We start from the raw sequence: 16,340 nt of genomic DNA, 5'->3' as shown, positions 1-16,340 counted from the left end.
GTAAAAATGAATCGTGTAAAGAAGATCTGTTACTCAAGAAAAAGCGTGGTTGTCATAACAATTCAAAGCTTCAGCAAGCAGGAATAATTGGCGCCGACAGCCCCGAGGCAGCCGTCACGGTCAAAGTCGGCGCCGAAACCTTGAGGCCTCGACATCCGGTCGAAGCGGAGGAGATCCTCGATTTGAGATAATGCGTTCTTTCCTCGCCGGCTGCCGCGCTGAATTTCACCTCGATTGTTCTCGCGTGAGTCGCTGCCGAAGGGAAGAAGGTCGCCGCGAGGTCACCGCCGTCAGCCGCATCGCGAAACCCCCGTGAATTCGTCGCGTAATTCCGGGTTATGCAACGTCGACAATTATGCTTCCGCTGACGCATTAACTTTGCAAGAAACTCGAGTCTCTCGACTCGAAGCTCGAAGCTGTAAGTTCGAGCTTTAGTTTTCTGAAAGTTTAACGACTTTGGTAGCAGAATAATCTCTCCTCTTTCTCTACTCGCCAAACATCGATTCATAGAAAACACGCATCGACACAGTCCGTGTACAGAAGAAGCGATCCTCTGGGTTCTCGAAGTTTCGCGATGCGTGAAATGATAAAAGGCACTGGAAAAAGAAAGGAGACAGCCGGATAATTCCAAGTGGCCGGCATTCAAATGCAAAACGCATCGTACTTCCCTAAGAGAGCTGCTCGAAGAGAGAATCCGATGGATTCCGAGGCTGGGAGGAGCAGAGATTCGAAACGCAGCCACGGTGAACTTAACCGGCCGGCAAAAGCGCGGATTCGCAGGGACCGCGGCGAAACCCTGAATAATTCATGATCGTCTGGCAAGGGTGTGACGAAAGTGGCGAAAGGGCGCAAATGATCTGCAGTCGGTAAAGCGCGGATTCCGCGAACGAACGGCCGCGAAGCGTCGGTAAAATTCAAATAACGCGTTCGTGCGTTTCTCCCGTGTTGCAGCCGTGCCGCGCCAATCCTCCGGATGAATTCCTTCGAGGCCATCCGATATGAAGTGGCCTCGAGACTCTGTGTACATTATATCATCTATCAACTTTCTTTCCATATTTTTGTTACGAGTGATAAACATTTTCCTTTCTATCTTTTTAAATGATAAGTTGAAAAATTGGAACTACCGTACTGGTGACTGTCAGACGTATTAGGAATGAAACTAAAGTCGAGTTCTCCGTACATATTATAATTGTAACGATCTATTACAGGATCTCTCTGCTTCGAAATGTCGTACTAATTCTAAAGCTATGAAATATACAGCCGTTCCTGTTTCAAATACACGCGTTAATGCTCTTCTGACGTGTATACACCTACTGGCTGCCTTCCAGTTCCTTTATCGTAATGAGCATAAGTCGTTGAGGAGCTTCTGAAGCGACTTCTTTTAAAATTCTATTCTGAAAGAGCGCAAATAGTCCCAGAGAATGATCTTTGTCAGCTAATTTGTCTTGAAAGCGTGTAAAGAATTCTTCCATTTCAGAAGCAGCTCGAAAGATACCGCTCGCCGTGAGAATAGAGCTTCAACCGAGAATCAATTCCCACACGAAACCATCGCTGTATTGAAATCAATATTCAGAGGAGGAAAAAAAAAGTGGTGGAACTGAGTACGGTCGTTGTTGGATCGGACAGTTAGTTTCCTCGTGGCCTCGACGACGCGTTCAGGCCTCGTCGATGATTATCATCGGCCAGGAAGAAGCACAAGTGGCCCGTTATGAGCGGATATTACGTTCAAAGAGGCCCGCGGCATCGATTAACCGATTAGAATATCGATTAATATCGGCACCGCGACGTTATCATCGTTCGATCGACCGCACCTGGCCTCGTATGGGAGGCCATTCGAAGACCCTGCAGATGCAACCATCCCGAACAACACGGTAGGAGGAAGTGCAACGCTATGATTGTATGCTAAACGATATGCCATATACGAAGTTCTAGAAAGAAAAGTCAGACGAAAGAACACGTACGAGCTTTTCTACGTTTCGCTGGCTTCTTTCCAAGCGCGAACCATCGTGAAGAATCGATGGTCGATCGAGATTCAAATGGGATTGAAAAGACCGAGAAGGAAATGGGCGTCGGACGATATCGAATACCAAGAAGATCGATCAGTGTTAGGTAAGTCATAAGGGATATGTCTGATCGTGAAGATACGAAAGCTCGAGCTTGGAAAGATACGCGATTCGAACGTGCCGCCACTGAAATTAAAAGAATTTCTAAATCGCGTGCTCCTGTCTGAGAAACGTTGAACGTGAGCTTCGATATGTGCGAGATTCGAGCACATAATAATTGCTATGGAACGAAACATAAAGTCTGCAAGCTCGGGTTAAAAAGTAACTGGAATTTAAAAGCTCAGCTTTCGATAAATTCACGTTACAAGTCTACAATTATAGCGGCTGTATATGCTCCTTTGTTAATTTATACCCCTTTGTAATATCATTCTACTACTGTAATTACGTCAGCTCAGTATCTTGTTTCATTCCATAACATTACACTTCCTTAGTACCACTATCATAACGCTATTAGCCTGTAACATCGCGATCTTCCATGCTACCGCTATTCTCTTTTCAAACGCTTAAATATTTTTTCCCTTGTACGATCGACACCGTACAAGCATCTGAAAAACTGGCCGATTTCCCATAAGGAAGCGGCGAGAGCGTGGACGCGCGATGCTGTTAGGGTTGTACGTAAGAGGAAGCATTTAAATTAATTGGATGAGGTGGTGAAAACGCGGAAAAATCTATGTTTTTTTGCGGTCACGGGGGAGGATGGTTATCATGAAACGAAGGCAGAAGAGGAGCTACAGCAGCAGGAAATTAAGGGGAAGGCGTATAAACCGACGGAAAAAACTGGTTGCGCCTGGTGCACGAGGATATAGTAGCGAACCGATAAGAGTTAATTGAATAAAAGGACGTAGATGACGTGGCTACGTTTCCCAACAACTTTGGAAACGCAGCTCCGGACATCTGTGTAAACATCCATTTCAAACATCTAAATGTCTTTACGATCTTTTATATTTCATCCTTTACCAGCAAACAAATTTTCTCCCGTTAAAGCTCCCGGCAATTTCAACTCTTCTTTAAATCCAGTTCGACGTATCGTTGTTATTGCTAGCCACTTAACGATTCTACGGACAGGATGATACTTCTTTCTTTAATTATCAAGCAGTCGAATCGTTTGTAACATCTGCGTAAATGCGTGTTATCAAAGTCTATCGAATTGACTGGCAATGAGAAAGGATTCAGGCTGGTTTCAAAGTAGCGATACCTCGAAAGGTTCGATCACAGGACTACGCCGAGAAGGAAAAAGCGAAAAGGGACAACGGATCCAGTATAGGAGAAAAAAGCGTTACGCAAACGTCGTAAATCACGGACACAGTTAAAGCCGCATAGGTGAAAGTAGTCCAAACGGTTAATACATCATTCGAAAGCGGACAGGGCTCGCGTTGTTCGATCGAAATCCGTCGACGGTACTGGAAATCTAACGATGATTATTACGATATGAAAATTTCGCTATTGAAACCGACCGAGATACGGATCATCGGAATTAACGATATTTCTTTTGCGCGATTGCCTGTGTCGCCCCTTTAATTTGAAAGGTTAAAACGCTGCCTAACGAGATCAATGAATCGTTCTTGTCGTTCCATTCGAAACGTTGCCAGTTTGTTCTCGTTTCGAAAGGGATCAGAATCCGTGATGCTCCACCTTTGATCTTAATTGAAAACGGATTATCTACGTTATAGCATTACATTCTTAACTTCTAAGCCGCATTCTGCGCTGCTTTTAATTAATCCTATCAGGAAGTCGAACGCGTTACGATATCTAAGAATGAGATGCTTGAAACGCTCGCGTTTCATTAGGTAACCAAGTATTTCAAGTCGGCGAAGGCTGGATTTAATTATTTATTTATTTGTTTGTTTATTTAAGACGAATATAAGAACCATCATACGTCGAAGAAGGAAACAGAATTTATACGTACATCGATATGAGATTAAAAATAGAATGTTTCCAGCAGAAGTGTATCTCATTTTGGATCAATCGAACGTTGTATATAGCGATCGAAGGATGAGATAGGAATAGTAAGAACTATGATACAAGACAGGATCTTCTTGCGTACCAAATCAAATTCTCATCTTCCTAAAATAGTATTGCGTGGGGTATCGGCGGCTTTCCGTGTTGAAAAAACGTGTACGATACGATCGCAAGATTAATCTCGATGGGTCATGTCACTCACATCAGCGATAACTGATAGAATATGCATGACACAATGTAAACAATGTCTATATAACACCGGACGAGGTTCGAAAGAACAAGTAACGACGAAACAAACGAGCTACCATCCTTTATTCTTGGTGCTGGAAGTTGCTGAAAGTGGTTGAGCACAGAAGCTGCTTCGTTGTACGCGTTTGCTCTAGGGCACGGAACGATCTCGGCCTAGAGTCTAGAGAACGGCTCCTAGAGCGCACGCGCTTTCACTTACGGCGGGAATCTACTTTGAGGCCAGGTGGACACGTGGCTTGATGAACGAGGTGATCGCGATTTCTGACCACGCCTCGGAAGCTTTTCTCCAGGTTGCTAGGATTGCGCAACCAAAGGACTGTAGCCTGCGATGCGTTCGTTTCCACGTATACCAGCCACCGTATTGCTTGAAATCGAATCTACGGAAGCTTTGAGCTTCGTCCATTAGAATCTTATTTAATCTGCTCCAGGTTAATTCGAATCCCAGCTTCATCTTCCACGCATAGCATCCGATTCATTTTACTTCAAACTTATAAACTATGGGATCTTCAGGTTCGTCCATTGCAGTCTTGTTGGATAGGGAAAACTTCTGCAACATCCGATTCCAAGAAAGAACGAAGAGTGGTTGTATAACCAATATATCGAATCTAGAGACGAGAAAGAAAGCTCGAGGTCGGTGAGTTTGATCGTTGGTCGATAGAGAAGCTGAGGCTGCTGGACGAAGCTGACGAACCTAGGTCTTCGACCCTGCGGGCGCCACGAAGGAGTATGGCTCTCTCGCTATGGCGTACAGCCACTTTGCCACGACACAGCCATAAACATCTCTGAATGGAGACCACCCACCGGCCTGCACACTTCTCGGAACCGCACTCGCGCATTTCACAAGAACACCGAACGCCGCTCGCAACGCCGAGCACCTCCACTCCGCTTCCACTTTTGCGTGGCTCTCTGCCGTTTCTGCTCGAAAAACCGCGCTGGCTATTCCACGTCGAATAGCGCACGCCAGACCTCACAGGGTCATCGATCTTTTTTCCCCCCTCGTATCGATACTATGCGCAGGGAAACGGAGTTTATTCGAAGATTCTACTCGACAGAGTCTTCTCACAGAAGTTTCTATGGATGCAGGAGTTTTGAGGGGGACTTTTAGGTCCTTTGCTCTCGAATTTACACATCGTATCGGAGTGTTGAGCGGCGAATTTATCAATGCCAAGGGTGTACTAGGTTTCAATAAACGTTTGAAGATGTTTGTGAAAGTTTGCGAATGTATTCACAAATATTCGTATCTTCTCTTTTTTTACGAACTGAATTAGTGGATTTGTCTATGTTTCCTCCAGTTGTTAACGCGACTCTTTCATGCGATTTTCCGACGGAATACAATTTCGTTCCACGGAATGTTCTTTCTTTCTCCTCTTCTATTTTCTCCTTTTTCAAAGAAAAGCTCCATTGTGCGGCGAACGACGAGGAGCAATCGCGAAGCAGGGCTCGCGGAAGCAAAGCAAAGAAAAAAAAGGAGAAAGAAGAAACCAGCAGGAAGGAAACAATATGCGGAGAGGCGGTCGCAAGCGGCGTGCAAACACCGGCCAGTCCGATTTCACGGTTAGTCGTAAAACACTGGGCTCTCGGCCGATTCCGCGGAGCTGCTCGGCTATGCAGGTGCTTTCGGTCCCGCAGAGGTGCACGCTTGCGTGCATTTTATACGCGGTTGCGCGCGTACGATGAAAAAGGGGATCACCTCTTCTGTTCTATCGAAACTACGAGCAACCGACAGCAGGAAAGAGAGATCGAATCGTAAAGCAGCCTCGCCCTCGTCCCTCTGTAACAACTCTACGATCGTCCTGGTCGTTGCTTACGTGGAACACGGCTACCAGATCGCGAACATCGAGGGATCGTTAACGAAGCTATCGATGGAAAAGCGAATTTCTCTGTCGTCTTTCGAATTTTCTTGTTCGTCTCCCATTGTGAGAAGAAATGGGAAACATTCTACGTTAGAAATTCGTTTCTTCGATTACGAGAGCTTGCTGAACTGACGGAACTTGCGCCAGTAAACCCCATGAAGGACGTTACGAATTATAAATTGAGACTTAACTGTGAATCTGCATAGTTTGCTGAGCGTCGTTTCGTCCAAGATACAGCTATCCCACGATGCCATGTAGGAGCTTGTACGTTTGAAAACGGCCCGAACGGCTCATCGACATATACCTTGGCGTGAAGCCGGTTGAATTTTTGTAGGAGGCAGCGAGCAATGATCGCGGCGCGATTAGAAACGAAGAAACTGCGTGGTGCGGCCCGTGAAACGGTGTAATCTAGCCAACAAGTATTACGTAACAGAAGATATACGAGCATCATGTGTATTATGCGATGACCAAGGCGGTCTTCAGCCGCGAATGTTGCAAGTCCGGTTAGGTGGCCGCCGCTGGTTAACACGAGGTAGATTCGTAACGGAACTCGCGCGCGCGCACAATTTCAGCGTTGTAGGATTATAAATTCGCCCGGCCGAGAGCCGCAATCTACAATGTGCACACTGTGTCCACCGTGTCTCGGCCGTAAATTTATTATTTGCTGCCCGTCCACCTGTGATAAGTGCCCACGAACCTCGAAACTCTACCATTTCTCTTCTTCCACCGGTCCATCGTTCTCTCTCTCCCTCCCTCTCCTTCTCTCTCTCTCTCTCTTCGACTCGTTATCCATGCTTACGTCTATTTTTGTCGGTCAATTGTTGCATACTTCAGAGCCCGTGACTTTAATTGAATTTATATCCGACCTGTGTCATATTTACCGTTTTATACCGGGATTAGAGTTTATTTAGTCTCGAGGGACGTTAAGTAGTATCGCTGAAGGGTGGCGAGAAAGTTGATGAAGTTCAAGATGTGTTTTAATGGCGTTGTTCGATGGCTATTCAGCGGTGATTCGAGAACGAGATTTAGAATGTCGATCGAAGGTGATACGAATCACTTTCGCTTGTGCTACGTTACGGAACAGAGGCTCAGGGGGTGTGGACGTGGTCTTATACTTGGATCGAAGAGTTACTGGAGCTACAGTCGAAGCGTGAGCTATCGACTGTGCAAGGCTACCGTCCCCACTGCGAGTCACGCGCTACGAGCGATCCCCGCTCTTGTGTCTCAGCCACGTGGTTTCCGGTCTATCGTACAGTCGATGAAGATGGAATTCTACGAATCGTCTTTTACTTCCTGTACCCTAGGCTGTGCGTTATTTTATCGTTCAACAACGGGGGTGTTACTTATTTCGAGCCGAAGATCTTACACTTTGATCTTCGTCCTTTACATTGTTCAGAGATCAGATACACGGTGTAGGAATGCTGATGAAACTCTGTTCGCGCGTAGCAGAAGAAACGGTAGAAGAAAACGTCCTTCAACCCGAGGCACCTCCGATGCAACAATTTCCTCTCACGATCTTCGCTACCGCGAACTAGACTGCTTCTCTGAAACGCGCTCGATCCTCGAACGAAGCGCAACGATGTTGTAGAAACCTCCCTTGCCAGTCGTCCTTCCGCCAGCCAGTTGAAGAAGAATCGCACAGGGAAGACGGCCGACATATCCGCATTGCTGGTCGAGCGCGTTTCTCCGCGTTCCCCGCGTTGATCTCCAAGACGAATGCGTAGCGTGGCGTACGCTTGATCGGGGCAAGTGTAATAAACCTTGGACCGGACACACGCGAGCGTTGTACGCTCGCAACAGCGTAGAGAACACGGGGCCAGGAGTAATGCGCGCCAGTGCATAGTAGTAATAATAAAGTGGTAGTGGTTGGCACGTCACGGTCCAACAGGCCGATCAACCGGCCGTGCGGCCAGCCGGCTACTGGTCTCCGCCCACGCACAAATATGCACGTAAGTACACGGAGCTACGAATCGTCGTTGCACGGAGGAGGGCCGAGCAGGAGAAACGCCGTGCATGCACGGCCAACATTGTGATAATGCGTATTGTAACGCGAAACTTGTCGACTGGAGAACCGCGATCAACGAAAAGGATCATCGTGAAACTGGCGTAACTGAAATGTTTCGAATACCGAAGCTGGAAACTGTAGATTCGAAATTGTTATATTAAACGTGACGAATATTCAAACTGATAATACTCTGTTTGAAAACTTGGTCGTAAACTCGAGATGTGAAATTGTACTTTTAGATTTGCGATCCTTCGAACGCAGACAATCTCACGGACTACATAGATCAGCCTACGCGAGGTATTGGCCATTTTCCCTTTGACTGATCTTTCTATCAAACTGGATTGCTGAGCTCCATCTCATAATTCGTTAGCCACAATCGAGTCGCATTTCCCCGTAGAACCTGGTACTTCTACGAAAGAAGGAGAGATGACTCGTAGCGTAGAACAGAGAAAAAAGAGATAGGCTCCGATTAACCACGATTCCTGTGGAGGCCAATTACGTTCGCGGCGCGCAAGGATACCGGACAATTTCGCCACGAACCGAGAGTCGTCGTCTTATCCCCGTTGCGGTTACACGTTACACATACTACGTGTGCATTGGCGCCACACGCGTGGCCACACTCGCGTCGAATAATCCATAGGCGTGTCACGCTGCGATAGCCGATAGTCGCTACTTGAAAGACGTCCAACTTTTGCCAAGCTAACGCGGGCGATGAGAATATTGCGAGTGCGAACTTTATAGTCGGAAGAAAACAAAATTTCAACAACTGTCCGTCCAAAAGAAATTCGATCTCTTTCTGCGGATTCGTCCATGTGGACGACGGAATGGAATTGTGAAACGTCACTGGAAACGATGATACTCGTTTTACGACGAGTAGACATCTGAAATAACACTATATGTACCTTATACCCGCTCCATTAGGCCTCTATTTATCGCATTCCTTTATTTTTAACAAATTTGGTTTTAACAAATCAGCAGCATCTGTTTTTGCATGATATTCTAATTCTAATTCATATTTAATAAAAATTTCATTAATAAACATTTACGTTAGAAATAGTTTGCAAATAATAAAAGTATTCCATCTATAAATTCATCTACGTAACAGATGCGAAATAAGTATAATAACATGTATCTTATTAACGAGACACTTTGACAGACGTCTCGTCGAAGCGACAATAAGATAGAAAGTTAGTAGTCACGCCCCCGTATTGAGTATCCCCACTCTGAGCTACGTCGATTACGCCACTGTCGTCGATGGCATAACGGCCTGACCATGCACTGGGATTTCTACTGGTCTTTCTTCTCTTATTTTCCGCGTGTCGGTGCCGCGTGACTGCCGTCGCGATATAAGAGGCAACAATAAGCAACCTCGACGCGTACAAGCTACACGCGTTGTTTTTGCAACCGTGTTTCTAGAACAGATTTATGCGAACGAGTTTGCACTTGATGCAATTTCTACTCGCAACTTGTCGCGTTATCGGTTGAAAAACTGGCGAATAAGCGTGTTAGGGCGTTATAAGTAGCATCAATCGGAATTTCCCCGCTGATAACTTATAATCGCCGTGAAAACGGCGGAACGAACCGAAATTATCGAGCAATTAGCTCGAAACGATCGAATAAAATATTCGTTTATACGTTAACAAGCCACGAGGTACGCGAATAAAGGCAGCCTTTTAACTCGATTTAAACACGTCGATGGCTGAGTTCGTTTATCAAATAATTATTTAATTACTAATAGTGGCAATCTTAGAAAGACAGCCTATAATCGATACACAGCCTGAAGTTTGCTTAGAAGCTCAAGTTCGCGTTTTTGTGACGTCTCGCGAGCGCAGAGACTGTCCGACTATGCACGGATGGTTCTACTTGGCGATTTTTCGTACATTCGTATCGGTTGAGACCATCGTTCTCCATCGATCGAATTCGTATACGAATTCGTAGAGGAGGAGGTATGCATTTTTGAAGTATCTCGTGCACGCGATCGTTCGAGGCAAACTGACAATACGTGTGTGGGCGTGAAGTACGATACGCGTTACTATTACATATCTACATATATCAGACTCGACTTGTAGTCGATTGGTCTTGGAAAGCTGGAATGTCGATACTATTCCTCTTACGTAATTTCATTTCTATTTCTTCTTTGTATCGATATAAAGTGAAAAAGAACGAGGAAATTTTCTAATTTTCATCTAATAAAACTTAGATAAACGTCTCTCCTCCCATCTAATAATTAGTAGATGTTTCTTCTAATAATTACATAAGAAAGATATTATCTACGGTAGGAACCACTGAAGCGTTACACGACTCCCAGAAGACACTCGATTACCTCGATCTCTACTATCGATACTCGCAACGGTACCCACTTCCCAAACTCCTCTCTGTCGCGCACCCACGTTCGTACACGGAGAAAAGTTCGTCTAAATTCGTAGGTGGAATCTTCTCCATCTGCCTGTCGTCGTCTTCCTGTTATTCTATTCTTCTTCCTGCATCGAGACGGTCGAACGACCAGTGGCTTCGGTAAATGGGTGAAAAAGTCACATGACTCAAGGGGGAACCGGTGAACTATGCCACGATGGCATCCACTTCGGGGGAATGTGGGCAGACAATGGGACGGAGTGTGTGCCCACCGGGTAACGAGCTAGAGGACTCGTCCGTAATTTGCATGCAATGCAGCCGGTAATGCGATAAATATGCATGAATTCGGGCACAAGAGCGAAAACACAGCTGCGCAGATACTGGCACTAGGATTGCAACATGCTGTCGATCATTCTAACCCGCGTGCCTTTACGTTTAGAGAGGTATCTGTATCGGTAGGTGGTCCGCGCAGCGATTTCTCAGTATGGAAATCGATTCGGCTTGACGAGCGTAGCGGTCGAACGAGGTGATAAAGGGATGGACGATGGTTGGGGAATTTCAGTTTCAGGATGTTTCAGGCGAAAGAAGAACGTCTATGTTATTTGATGTTCCGTGCGAAATTTTTAGAATTACAGTTCACCTGTACCAGTTATATAAGCGAAAATAAGTTGTACGATTCTCAAATTTTTTAAAGAAAAATAACCGATATTGTAGGATACGTTTCTAAGGAATTAAAAGTTAGCGCTACCAGAACACGGCTTCGTCGTTCCACTAACGGCAAACCTGAGTTGAGAGGCGTTGCTCGTAAAATCGTTTCATAGACACACGCTTTCTATCGATAGAACATTGGTCATTTACGAGGTAATTACTTAATCGAACGTTCCGATACTACCGAATGGTGTACGCTTACGGCTGTTAAGCAAAGGCGCGCAAGAAAACATTGTTCTTTTAGCAATATCACGGTATCGCTGCGTTTATTTCGATTACAGGAACTCAGCATCTGCCAAGGAACTAGAAAAAACTTTATCTCGGTTGATCGATGATTTAGTAATTAATGGGCTAACGCTACGCTGTTCTCTTGCTTTTGTAATTATTTTTCAAGAATCCGGTTCTTTAACTTTCTTGGGACAAATCACGTTCCGGTCGACGATAATCGAGCAATTTGTAAGATCGAAACGGCGCCACGCGTTTCCTCAATAAACGATCAGCGCCGTTGATCTTCGTGGTCAATACAGTTGCTTTCGATGATTGGATCGGCATCGTTTACCTCGATAAACCGACTACGAGCTCGCTATTAAGGATGTTGAGCGGAGATCCATGAAATCCGCAGCTCCGGTAAAGCTAGGAGAGACGCGGATGCAACGGAAGCAGGATCGCTCGAAAATATAGATCGCGGTCAATAATATCGAGCGTGGAGTCTGTCGGGACTCAGGATCAAGCAATTTCCATCGTAATGCCAGCGTTCAGAATTCCGGAAAGATCCTCGGGCACGGGTAATCGCAGGAACGTGTCGTAGAATTTGTTGATATTAATCAACGTCGGTGCACGGTTCCGCCCGCGGTCAATTCAGTCAACGATTTCCGAGATCGTGCTTCTGGCTTCGTTGGTTGGTCCTTCGATATTGAACGAGATCGTTGTTTTTTTTTTTTTTTTTAATAGAAACATGACGTTCCTTCTTTAATTTTCGAGAAATTTTATGGATTTTATGGACCAAGTTGCAAATCGTATTGGAAGATTTTAAATTTCCGCGTTCTGCCAGATAATTCAAACTGGATCAAGGATGCAACGGATTACATTTTTTAGCGAACCTTAATGTATCATTATAAAACAAAACGAATGTAACTCGTTCTTAAGACTTCGAAAGGCTATAATCACCGCTATTCACGGGTCGGAAAACTTCGCCTTAACCTTCACCTTCTAATGGAAGGACTATCCTGACTCCCGATCTCGGACAACAGCCCTTCAGCATCGAATAATCGTAGCTGATGAATGTTCATAAAAGGAGAACACAAGACGGGTCTCGTATTAGAAAGATGAACGGTTCCGTGTGTGTATCGCATTACGCAAGACCGTCTGTAATAATAAATCAGCTTCGTAAATGTCGGTAGTTAATCCGACATCAATCAAGGGACAGTGTGATTTCCGACCATGTCCATCGCCATTCGTTTCATCATTGTCCATCTTTTTTTTCTCGTTTCTTTTTTGGTTATTAATTTTCTGATGCGAGACTGAACCAGCTCCGAGCACGAGCTGGTTATTATCGGTCGGCACGCGAATTCGATATCATAATCCCGCGGAAACGTCCTTCTCGCGAGCGAGAAACGCTCGCAGTTCATCCACCGTTTAACTTCGAGCGAGCGTGGCTTACGTGACCACGTCTCCATTATGCTAATGACGAAATCGACTGTGAAAAACTCTGCCAGGCGAATCGATCATGCCTCTGGTTTATTATCATTAACGACGAGATCTGAAAATATTTCTTCTTTTTTATCTTGGAAATAAGACGAAAAAGGAAGCTTTTATTTATAGAGGGTGAAAGGATTGGAAAGTTTTTAGACTTTGAAATATTATTGCGTTTTCGATCTAGTAAATACCATCGACGAAAGGGAATCGAGAATACTTTCTTCAGAACCTAGAAATCCGCGAAACAGAAAGAAGAGGAGTGTTTTACACTTTGAGACATGGAAATAGCTTTCGTTATAATAATAGTTATAATCGAAACTGATGATTCCAAGAGTTTGCAGTTTCGCAATGAAGATATACGCGAGAGCGCAAGCCCAAACCTGACACGAACAAGGGAACGTGGTTACTTTCCTCCGACAGCAACCTACCACAGATCCATCTTGTTCACTCATCAATCATGAGACAGCACCACCCAGACTTCGCGTCGCGATACAGCAACTTTGGTTTACGCAAACGCTCCGCTACGTCTCACTTAGAGCATCCTATGCAAATTTGTTAATCTCATAACGACTACCTGCGCATCCCGCGCGAATTTGAAAATTTCTTACGCGTTACAAATATCATACGCGTTAATAGCGATATTACAAGTAAATAAACAATGTATTTTCTATTAATTTCCCACTGCATCTTATTTTTCGATGAACGGAAATACCAAAGTTGGAGGTCCTAAGGTGGTTGATTGCAGTGGTTTTAAGGAGCATTCAAGCGCCATTCCAGTGTTTTATGCGAAATTGCCGGACGTATGCTTGTCACTTGCGGCTAGCCGCAGGCGCTTCACGGCCTGAATGCGTGCACGCGCATAATCAAACCGCGACAGTTGAAAATTACTAAGTGTCCCTTGGTCGAAACGCAGGGGAGGCCAGGCGATGCTCGCCTGGTTAATTAATTAAGCAGGAAACGCTGACCTCGAGCATCCATCGCGAGCCTCGACTGCATTCGAGCGAGCAAAGGGATCGTTGAGACGAGGAAAAGTCGCGCGGTACCTCTCTTTCTAAAACGAACGACTATCATTTACGCGTTCGTCTACAAATTGCGATACGCGCCGATGTTGAAGTGGTCACCACTTCTAAGAAAACTCTACATCTGGTCTTTTTAGTTTTCTCAAGCACTGAAGTCATCGACGGCGTATAGACAAAAGACTGCGACGAAGACAGACCATAAACAGTAGACAGGTGACGTTGGCTTCGGGGTTTTCAGTTATTGGGTAACACAGCTAGCGTGCGGATCTGGACCAGCTCAAATTGTATTCTTACTTATAGTTACACTTCTATTGAAATATATTTTCTACCTTACAATATATCCACGAGTTTCTCTGTTTACACATGAAATAAACTCAACAGCCGATAACAGGCGAAGATCTTTTACATGCAGAATTTTAAGAAAATTCCAACTCATCCGTCCGGCTAAGCCAAAATCCAGTTCGCGAACGAACAAGTCACCATTGCCAAGTTTGAGTTTATTGCGAGAGGGGTAAACGCGGACGATCGACGAGGAACACCGACCGGAAGCCACGGTTTGTTCAGCCGTTGAACCTGCTCTCGTTTAATTCCGCTCACGGAGCGGCTTCGAGGCAAACCAGGGCTATTATATCGCCGCGGCGGGCGAGGATGACGTTACGTATCCCCGGGCTGTCCGCTTGCTCGATCCACCGACTATCTTCACCGTCCGTCTTTCTCTCGTTTCCCGATTCCCTCATTATCTCCTCACCGTCTCCGTTCTACCTGCGACATCCTCCTCGTCTTCGTCCGCAGCTCCCTTTCCCGCCCCCTTTAGCCTGGCATTTTCTTTCGCTCGTTCGAACGGAACTAGCCGAGAGGAGGGTTAGGACACGCCAGATTAACCCGCCTAGACCTCGATAATTTCCACAACTCAGGATACGCCGGAAGCGTCCTTGCCCTCGCCCCCCAACGCCCCAAGAAAGGGATCATACAAGCGTCCTGGACTTTCTCTTTTTTTTAGCAGTTCTTATTCCCATGGAATAGAAAGAACTGCAGTGTCGATATCTTGCAATTCTTACGAGATATATCGAGATATCACTGGTTAGGTTTACGGCTGGTTTTCAACGATTACAAGACTCTTGATATTTACATGTTCGTGGAAAAATTTGAAGGTGCATAGTGGCACGCAAGTGCAGAAATTCGTTTGAATATAATAAACCCCTATGTAGATTAAGTTAAATGGAGATGAGATCTGCATTCCAGTTGAATAACATGGTTGTCTCGTAGGGTGCATAATAATACTCAAGTATGATTAAACGTTGCACGCGCACAGTTAAATTCAGGTAAGAATTTACCCAAATAGACTTTGAAGTTTCGATAAAAATAATTGCATACGTAGTTACGCTCAACACACTTTGTATCCGATTAGAAATAAAAAAGAAATACTCGAGGAACATGCGTTGCGTGCACCTTGTATTAGCCAGAGAATCAGAACGAAAGGAGGCTCGAGGCTGCGGCGTGAATTCGTTACGTTCCCGTTAATTGGTAAAACGGGCAAAGTAGCAAAAGTTACCATTTCAACGCGGTGCAGGCGCGTCAGGATAACAACAATAATTCGCAATGGGATCTGGCTGCTGCTTCCTGGATGGCACAGGTGCGTTTCCGAGACGCGAAATTATGACGAGAGCGCAAGGGACGATTAAACGTATAAGGAGTCGCGGCCATAGGGAAACATTTGCCCACCTCTTATAACGGCCAGTAAAGCGCTTCGTTAATGCCTCGACCCGGCCTACGATCTTGTAAATTTAACGATTGCCAGACAAATTACGTTCTAACTGCGCTGTAACCAGTGCACGTCTGTTCCTGCCAGCCTTTTTCTATCCCAGTCGTCATCGACGTTACTTGAATGGATGTAGTAGAAATGGAAGACGCAGATGGAAGTATTTATACGTTTGAACAGATAGTTTCGTTAGAATGTTCTTTCAGCAAGTTCGATCAGGAGGTGACAACTTGGCTTTCAACGCTAGGGGCGATTCATTGAATTAAATTGGCGATCGTTCGGTCAGGAACTGTGGAGACTTAAGCCGACAACCCTGTTACGAAGCGCTAAAGCCTGTTAATTATTTATTGGATGGGTATATGGCGAGGACGAGAAGTGGGTAAGAAGAAACGGTACTCACGAGTTAGAGGTAGAGCGTGCCAACACGCCGGGGTGCCACAACGGTGACAGCCAAACGTGGTCCACATTTAGTCGGTGGCAACGGTGCTGCTGTGGCTGGTGGCGGGGTTTCTGGTCTCGCGCAGCCAAGGCCACTTCCGCCGCGGAGCTCCCACACTAAATTCGTGAGCGAACGTGGTCTACTCAAACGCCGCGATCTGAGCGAACGATAAGACAATTTCTGATTACTCCGTTGCGAATCCTCGATACAATTCTCCATTCTTACTTTTACCCTACCTT

At 45.4% G+C, this 16,340-nt stretch overlaps 1 protein-coding gene across 4 annotated transcripts in view; it reads right to left on the bottom strand.

The window, feature by feature from the left end:
* Positions 1 to 16,340, bottom strand: part of sano (CABIT domain-containing protein serrano) — a 144,325-nt gene that overhangs the window by 16,264 nt on the left and 111,721 nt on the right. For 3 of the 4 annotated variants that reach the window (XM_069125404.1, XM_069125402.1, XM_069125401.1), the window contains exon 5: positions 16,063 to 16,258. In XM_069125404.1, the coding sequence (XP_068981505.1) occupies positions 16,066 to 16,258 (193 nt within the window). In that variant the 3' untranslated portion in view covers positions 16,063 to 16,065. Of the gene's footprint in view, positions 1 to 15,863; positions 15,976 to 16,062; positions 16,259 to 16,340 lie in introns of those variants that run through there. The other variant, XM_069125403.1, reaches the window with a different exon arrangement.

Source organism: Bombus flavifrons, chromosome 13, assembly GCF_040668555.2.
Source record: "Bombus flavifrons isolate JBK064 chromosome 13, iyBomFlav1_principal, whole genome shotgun sequence".
NCBI lineage: Eukaryota > Metazoa > Arthropoda > Insecta > Hymenoptera > Apidae > Bombus > Bombus flavifrons.
This window is presented reverse-complemented; position numbering and strand designations above follow the sequence as displayed.